We start from the raw sequence: 8,802 nt of genomic DNA, 5'->3' as shown, positions 1-8,802 counted from the left end.
CCTCCTCTCAGGCAGTTGTAGGCAGCGATGAGGGCTCCCCTCAGCCTCCTCTGCTCCAGGCTGAACCCCCCCAGCTCCCCCAGCCGCTCCCCAGCAGCCTGGGGCTCCAGACCCCTCCCCAGCTCCGCTGCCCTTCTCTGGACACGCTCCAGCCCCTCCAGGTCCTTTGGGGAGGGAGGGGCCCAACCCTGACCCCAGCACTCGAGGGGTGGCCCCCCCAGTGCCCAGCACAGGGGCACGCTCCCTGCCCTGCTCCTGCTGGCCACACCACTCCTGATCCAAGCCAGGATGCCGCTGGCCCTCTTGGCCACCTGGGCACCTTCTCTTTCTCTCTTTCCTCCACTCCTCCTACATTCTCTTTTTTCCTTATTTCCAAAGGGACAAATTTCAGGCAGATGGGAGAAAAAACCACCAAAACACCCCAGATTACAGATAGATCCAAGAGTCTGGCCTCATGTCGCGGTACCCGCAGCCTGCCCGCGCGTCCCTAATGAATCGGACACGTATTGTAGCCGTGTTTTAAGTCCTTGCATTCGTGTGGTAAATCTCGTTTCGCTTGCTGAATGACGAAGCCAAGGAGAGAGGGAGTTGTGAAGCTTTTCAGATGTTCTGAGATAACTGGAATAACGCATCCAGCGGATTCCACCGATGGAACAGCCTTGCACAATGTATTTATAATTACAATCAGAAGTTTCAAATATCCTCCCCTCCTGCACAACATCTCCAGGGAAAGACATTCCAGGGTCAAACTTTCATGAATTACTTACTGCGTGTCTTCTGAAGATTCCTGTTTTATCTTTAATGTCCTTTTCGTGGTAGGCATTTCATCTGAAAGGGAAAATTGCAACAGGCAATTATATTTTAAATAATGTTCCTGGGGCTTTTTTTTTTTTTTAAGACTGAAATAAAATAAAAAATAAATACATCAAAGTTGCTTCCTAAGCCAGGCAGTCCACCAAGTCCTGCAGGAGATGGCTCTGGTTCCTAAATCCTCCGTAACTGAATATTTTTTTTTTTTTTCTTGGAAGCGATGCGACCAGTTAAGATCTGAATCTCCTTCCATAACTGCAAAACCTCTGGAGGACAAGGCTGCAATTCCCCCTATTAAATCGCAAATCGATTTAATTGCAAACTGCATTGTTGGACCAAAAAAAAAGGAAAAAAAGAAAGCGAAAAGGCTTCTCTGCTTCCAGTGGCACATCTGAAGAGCAAGCACCAGAACAAATCCATCTGTGTCCCATTTGTTGTGCGCTAAGCGCTTTTCCCATAACTTCTCTGAACACGGAGAACAACGTCAGCCCAAGCGCGCGCGACCGTCTCCGCTTCGACTGGAGGGGGACGGTGACAAAGCAGGGGAGCGCAGTTTGACTCGCCAGAACGAGCCAAACTAGGCAGAACCAGCCGTCGCTTACATACGTTTTGCAACGCCGTCTTCTCCCCACCACTCCTCTCCCACACATTTCTGACTTTTACACCCCCTGGGGAAGAAGTCGGAGAGAACCGGAACGCGGTTAACAGCCAGCTTGCAAATTTTAACATCGCGCTGCTACTCAAGCCTCCTCCAAAGCGTCCCAACCCAAAGATGTGTATGGATACGTGACGGCCTCACCTCTCCCTCCTACATCCTACAAAACACAAGGGGGGGAAAAAAAAAACCCAAACCCAACTCATTGCACCAAGAGCCTTTATCCAAATTCACCTCCTGGCTACCGCTTCGCTTGGGTCTCCTCTGCATTTGACCGACTTAAACCTTCTGCCGTAAGAACTCCCCCCGTGCTCAGGCGAGGGGGGAACACGCACCCCTGAGGTCAGGGGCTCAAGAGGTATCGATCCACTCAAAGAACCCCACTTTTCCACAAACCCACTCGGATCGGCGTGCGTTTTCAATCCAGAACGTGACAGCTTGCTCCGTTTGGCAAAGTTCAATCAGCCACAGGCCACAACCGGATCTCCAAATTAAGCGATATATCAATTCTTACACAGAGGCACCGATAATTCAGGCAGGAAAAGCACGTGGGGGAGTTTGGTTTAGGTCTCAATCCTGGAGCGTGAACTTGCTTTCTTTTTTTTTTTAATTTAAAAAAGGCCGCAGGTATTTATATATTTAAAACCAACACACCAGTTGGGGTATATCAGAAGAAGGAGCAATATTTATAGGCATCAGTATTAACAGCAGTGGTCTGAAGTCCTCGTTAAGTTAAGCAAACGGTGTTGGCACGTTAACCCACGGGCTCAGCTGGTGCCCACAATCTCCAAAGCAGGGCACCACTGGAAGGGAAAATATCTCCCTGATCCCGCGAGGGGAAGTAGAACGGAACAGGGAATGTGTTGCCACCTCCTCCTCCGCTGTTCCTGGCCACAGAGCCCTTCTTTCCTCTCGCTAGGCTCTTCAAACTCCAGTCCCAATCCTAAAATACTTCGGGAACCGCAGTTTGCTTTTGGTGATGAACTGGGGAATTTCTTTCCCTTTTCTCCCCAAGGCCATCAGGGGTTTAGCACCTAGAGCCCGTCATGTCCAAAACATAACGTACCGAGACACGGATGTGTGCGAGAGGCACAAGCACAGGTAAAATCAGAGGACGGAGACGCGATGGGATGGGATTTTCCTTACCCAATTCCTGTTCGCCGGTCTGGTAGCAATGCAGATCCTGACTGTGGTTTCCCCAGTCCTCCTGCGAATACTCCTCCATTGTGCTGCCTTCCTACTCCAGCTCCTGGTACAAGCCGCTGCTGTTGATGAGGACGGGCTGGCAGGGCTGGGAGTCCCATCCTCCCTGCCCAAAAACCTGCTCCAGCTGCTCGAACGTGTAGCTGCTTTTCCTCTTCCCAACGCCGTGCTCCTTCACGCGGCTGTAGCACCTGCGAAGGGTCTGAGACAGAAAAACGCCCGTGAATCAGGCGGCGGCAGCGGCCGGAGCAGACATTCACTTGCAGACAGTTACACGGCTGCTAGGCAGGGGGTAGGATGGGTTTTCTTTTGGTTTTACTTCCACTGATCAGTATTCGCCCCACGCTCATGAGCTAAATGCAATGCTCCCGAATTAATCTACGCCCGCCAGGAAGCATCGTACGTATCCGACGTTCCCGCTGCAGCGATTTAGCGTTAACATCTACGACACGGGACAAAGTTGCGTAGCAGCGACAGGTTCGTCAGATTTAACTCTGGTGATTTATTCTCTTCCCCATTTCGGAAAAAAATCCCCAGATCTGCTATGTAACATAGTGGGGTTTTTTTTGGGGGGAAATAAATAAAATAAAAATACCAAGAGACCCCCAGTCAGAGATACCAACGAGCCAAGAAAATGCACACCTACTACGCGGAGGAGAGAGCAGAGCTGGTGTTGTGCCCACAGCTTGGAGAAGGTGAAGCGGGGAGGAGAAAGGAAGGAAAAGAGAAAGAAGAGTCCCCCAAAGCAAAGACGGTCCAACCTTCCTTACTCTGGTGAGAAGACACAAGGTACAAAATGTATATGCCTAAGCTATTCAGCTAGGAAAATATATATTACTTACATATTTTGCATTCCTTACTAACTCACTCTGCCTCTTGTGAAGCTGCTGAAATTTAAAAGAGGTCAAATCAATAATGCTCCAAATGCCCAGACTTCGATATCAAGCATTAAGTAAGAAACAATACTCGGGTGGCTCTGTCTGACAAGGCTTTAAAAACACTGCCGAGGCTGAAACCTCCCAGGAAGACCGATGCAAAAACCTGGTCTGCTTTTCGGTGATCCCTTCAGCATCCCGCACCGACGGCCGAGCCGGTGCCTCGCGCTCGACGGCGAGGCAAAGCTGTATAAACCTACGATTTCCGTCCGCATTTCCCCCTTAATCCGTAGCGACACACGACTGCTTGGGAGGGGAAAAAAAATAATAACAATAAAAAAATCTTTACGTGTACCCCTCAACGTGGTTTTAGTTCTACCACCACCCTGCTGTTGAAAGGTCACGGCGTGCCCTGGGTTGGCCGGATCTTTAGCTTTTGCTTGAACAGGAAAGCTGCCTCCGGAGTTCAAGAGAGGCATCAATTTGGGAAGAGCCAGTCCTGCCCCCTTGCCTTCTGGAAGAGGACTTTCAAGCACGCATCGTTGCAAAAACAGCTTGATTTTTTTTTTTTTTTTCCCCAAAAAGGAAACTTTACACCTCCAGAAAGCTCGGACCTACCGAATGCTCCTCATACACTGGTTTAACAGCGTCAGCGGGAAGGGAATACATTTCTACCCAGTTTCCTCGTGATATTCCGAGCCCTGGGGGCAGAAGCAAAACTGCTAAGCAGCAAGTCAGTTCTATCCTGCTGTTTCAAAAAAAAAAAAACCAAAAAAAAAAACCACCAACCCCAAAACCCACCCCACCCCCCCAAAAGAACACAAAATAATAAAAAAAAACCCCAAACCCAAACATACAAGCACACAGGCAGCAATAAGCACCAGAGTTATGCAGTGCTTTAAGGTAGAACCCTTCCCAATTTTGCCCTCGCTGCCTCCCGGGATGAACGGGCAGATCCGCCGTGGGTGGACACCAGCAAATGTGAAGTTTCTGCCTGCGAGCGGGGTAGAAAAGCACTGGCTCTGCCAACCTGGAACCAAAAACCCGGCCGAGAAACCTGTCTGTATTCACTGAAGGAAAACTGAGTTCCCTAGGGCTGGGGGTACAGATTAATTTGGTTGTTAAAATTCGGCAACAAGAACCCCTTGGGAGCATCGGGGCAGTTTTCAATGGTCTGGTTTGCCCTGAAAAGCGCATTGGAGGATGCTTTTTCACTCCAATTTCTCTCCTTTCGGCTCAAATCTCCCCGAGCGATACGGCCAAGCTCTTGTTTCACTCCCAGACTCCTTCTAAAAATCCACCCAAGTCAGATTTTTTGCAAAATGCTTCCCCAACCCCAGTTCTTACATCTGCCCTGCTTTATCCATCGGAGTTAACCACAGATTTAGAGCCTCTAGCTCATTTTTTTAGCAGCCCTTAAGCTAAACGAACCATCTCCAGCCCAGTTAACCAAACCCATCAACACTCTTGGCCAAGCCCTCTTGGGAACGCTCGACATCCACGGCCACTTGCTCTATTTTAAGCAAATATTTTAAGCTTCAAACACGTCTCCCTACCCATGGAATTGCCAAGTAATTCCTACACACTGGGCAGGCGCCTCGTAGTAATTAACTATTGCGTTCAGGCTGCAAACTGGCTTCTTTTACCATGAAAATAAGTTAGCGTCTAGTCAATGCAGACTAGTACGGTTTGATGGCTGGACTTGATCTTGGAGGCCTTTTCCAGCCTTCATGATTCCATGGTTCTAGCAGAAGAATTAAAGGGAGCAACGCAAAAAGGGGGCAAAAATAACGGAGCAATACTCTCATTGCTCATTACTCTTGCAAGTGAAGAGCGCTTTTGAGGTTACCGCCTAGATGCCTCTGGACCTGGCTGCACGGTTCATCTTTAACCTCTGCTTCTGGCAACAGATAACTTAAAATTTGAGTGAGGTAACCTAAAATTTGGTGCTTTCAGACACACCAGAAGGCCTGCGGCCAAGCAGCTGCTGGCTCCTTGGTCTTGTTTCCTGGAGAATCATGACTCCCGCTAGCTCTTCCTCCTCGGAAGGAAGGAGAACCATTCCCCAGGTTTTCCAGCAGGCATCCCTACCACTTTTCTAGGCGATGTTCACAGGGGGGCTCCGTCTCATGGAGGCCCACAGGCTTCTGCGTGGCCGGGGTGAGGTGGCCCAGACCAGTGGCTCTCCCCCCGCAGTTGCCCGCACCTCCCACGATGATTTTCTTCAGAGACCCTGGTTAAGACCTAAATAATTGCTCGGACTTCAGGAAACCTCCCCTGGACATTTTAGAGCACTCAATGGTACAGCCCTTTTCTCCCAGCAGGTTATTCTGATCGCCAAGATTGAAACTCGAGGTTTTTTTTCTTACGCACCTCCTCTATTCCTCCTGGCGTCCAGCTCAACTCCTGCTCCATGGTTCCTAAAGTGCACACACATATATTGATACAGATAGACAAGCAACCAGTACATTTAGGACAAGTAACTGAAAACAGACCTGATAACTGCCCAGTGACTGCACAGACTGGAAGAGACCGAGGCTTTTGCTTATTGCTCTGCAACACTGCCTGCAATACGAAGACAGATTATCTCCACTTAATTTATAATTACGAAAGCCAAAGGAGGAGACAAGTCAAAAAGCTCAACATGGATTTTCTCGCCATTTCTAACTTACGAGCCCTCATCTTCTCTACAGGTGGAGCCACAGGAGAACTGATCGCTCTGCAGGAGCTGCAGCGCGACAGTCGGAAACACTGGTCAGAAAAGCCTTAGGAGGTGACTTGGAGGGAGGCTGGAGTCACAGTCCTCCTCCCAGCAAAAAATAAGACGAGGGAGAACTGCACCGCAGCGAGCTTTTTATGTAAAACCCCTGAGATGGTCCAACACAAGAAACTCCAGACCCCTGACCCAAGACGTACTCTTACTCAGTGAGACGCTACGGGCTCCGCAGAGCGGTTAGGTGGCCTCCGGGCACGTCCACGTTGATCTATTTAAGTCTATTAAATGATAGCAGCTGGCCTAGACGAGGTCCCGACGGCACAGAGCACCGCTTAGCACAACGTTCAGCTCTGAAGATGCTCTTTTACTTAATGGGAGAGAGGAGCTCTTGGCTTTACGTCCCGAATTAAGGACGGCAGTAGCAAATAGCTTCCCTTCCTCGTCTTGCCAGGATACTCACAAGCAGTAAGAGATGAAACTACACTGGGACAAAAGAAAAGGCTTTTCAAGCCTGGAGTGGTTGTGGGGCATGTAGGGATGACCAGCACAGTCAAAGTTCTTGAAATCTTCGTGCCCGAGTTTGTTGGTGGGATCACAAGGAAACAGAACTGTCTACAGTGGTCTGATAGCTCCGCTCAACTTGCTGGCTCATGGACTTGTAGGTTAGAAGATGTGCGCAAGGCAGGAGAAAGTGAGGCTTACACAGGGTATCGCCACAAGAAGCCCTATTTCTGTGCTCTATCCCGAATAAACGAAGATGAAAGAGCAGCTTAAACTCTCGAGCGCGCCACAGGCCACTGCAGAAAGGCAGCCGCCGACTTCAATGCGTCTCCGATGCGAGACCCCGAGGCGTAACACTCCTCTGCCAAACACCAGCAGCGTGGTGCAAGCCCGCCCTCAAAACTTTGCAGGCGTGCGCTGCAGGAGCAGCCGCGGACCTGTCTGCAAAGCTCCGGCCCCACAGGTGGCTGCACATCCCCCAGATCGCAGCACGCGGGGACACGCTGGCAGCCAAGATAAACCATGCTCTGCACCGAAGAGCGAAGCCTCAGTCGTACCCTGATGCGCCCAAACACACGGGGACTTTCCGAAGGATTTGGCCCAAAGGTCTCCGGTACGGAACAAGGAAAGCGATGGGAATGTCCCAAGGGAAAAAGGGTGGTGAGGGGGAACACAGACAAGGTGATCGCCTGGTTGAGATAGGAACCAGAGATCTCCTTGGACAATGACTTGAAGAAGTAAAGTCACCCTGGAAGACACAGACAAGGGGTGTCAGTCAAAGCAGGTTAAGGCACGTGTTTTTAAGATGGGTTAGTTAGCCAGAGCTAGAACCTAACAAAAAAACCGCAGTGGATTTTCCACCACTGCCAATTTCTAAATCACAATTAAATAGATTAAAAAAAATAAGCTCTTGCCTGGACAGGAATTATTTACAGAAGTGCTACAGCCAACTGCAGAGGTCAGCCTAGATGAGGTAGGACTTTGCCAGCGACCGAGAGGGAACAAAGCCAGGGTATAACGAGCTGTGGCCCGGCCGGGTGAGGAAGTCACGCACCGATACGCGGTGCCGAGACGATGAACTTCCCTGCAGCGGCAGCGGGCTACACCTCGCGTCTCAAAATAGCCACCTGTGAAGATGCTCCATTGGTTGCTGCTGTTAGAGAGCCGAGAATAAAATTATTCATACCCTTCTCAGGGATTTGATGCTAATCGGGCTAGACATCTAGAGAGAAGAACCTCTCCAGTATTGCCTGCGGAAAGGCAGATGGCTGGGCACCTCCATCTCCCGACGCGCTGAGCTCCCGGTTTAAGACAGCACTGGAGGAAAAGAAGAGTAACTAGTTAGAGCTTGAGAAGGCAGCCCAGCAAACCCCTCTGCCATGCCCGTACCCACCACGGCCAACGACTTGTGGCTCTGTGAAGAGTTTAGATGGGATGGATGTGTCCTACAGGCAGAGCTTGGCTTGCACAAGTAAGGTTAAACCTACCCCTGCCACCACCTGCTGAAAAAGTGTTTAAAACCCACCGCTACTTACTTTAGTGCAACAAAGGCCACGCTTGAGTAGACTGCCCTGCCTTCAGAAACACCCTTGTTCCTAAAAGCCACCCTGAAGTTTCACACATCCACTGCGATTGGGACAAACATCTTTACGCCACCCACAAAGCTTGCCTTTCCAGGAAAGACCAAAGAGGTCCGAGATGTCCTCAAGAGGTTGGATCTCTGCTATCAGCAAGCCACGAGCCACCATACAGACTCAAATCCAGTTCTCCCTCTCAAATGAATGAGCAGAGCAAGGTCACCAGCCCCTCCGAAAGATGAAGAGCAGCACAAACCCTCCCGCAGGCAGAAGGGAACAAAAAGAACCCGCTCCTCTCCAAAACAAGCAAGAAAGCATCAAGGTGGGTGGCACCACAGGGGAAACTTCTCGCATAGCTCAGAAAGCTAAAAAACACTTTAGGCTCAACACCATCCTAGCAGTGTATTGTTGCCCATCCTGGGGCTGGGTGTCTCTAGAGGGAGCTCCATGCCGCCTGCCTTCAGC

At 50.2% G+C, this 8,802-nt stretch overlaps 1 protein-coding gene across 6 annotated transcripts in view; it reads right to left on the bottom strand.

The window, feature by feature from the left end:
- MSANTD2 (Myb/SANT DNA binding domain containing 2) overlaps positions 1–8,072 on the bottom strand; it is a 15,299-nt gene extending 7,227 nt beyond the window's left edge. The window contains exons 1-4 of one of the 6 annotated variants that reach the window (XM_035897475.1): positions 4,162–4,244; positions 3,511–3,555; positions 2,612–2,870; positions 768–828 (exon numbers count right to left, since the gene is read on the bottom strand). In XM_035897475.1, the coding sequence (XP_035753368.1) occupies positions 768–828; positions 2,612–2,690 (140 nt within the window). In that variant the 5' untranslated portion in view covers positions 2,691–2,870; positions 3,511–3,555; positions 4,162–4,244. Of the gene's footprint in view, positions 1–767; positions 829–924; positions 972–2,611; positions 3,001–3,510; positions 3,753–4,161; positions 4,245–7,946 lie in introns of those variants that run through there. The other 5 variants (XM_035897476.1, XM_009642115.2, XM_035897478.1 and 2 more) reach the window with 5 other exon arrangements.
- Between the last annotated feature and the right edge of the window lie 730 nt (positions 8,073–8,802).

This window comes from Egretta garzetta, unplaced genomic scaffold (assembly GCF_000687185.1).
Source record: "Egretta garzetta isolate BGI_Z169 unplaced genomic scaffold, ASM68718v1 scaffold207, whole genome shotgun sequence".
Classification (NCBI taxonomy): Eukaryota; Metazoa; Chordata; class Aves; order Pelecaniformes; family Ardeidae; genus Egretta; species Egretta garzetta.
This window is presented reverse-complemented; position numbering and strand designations above follow the sequence as displayed.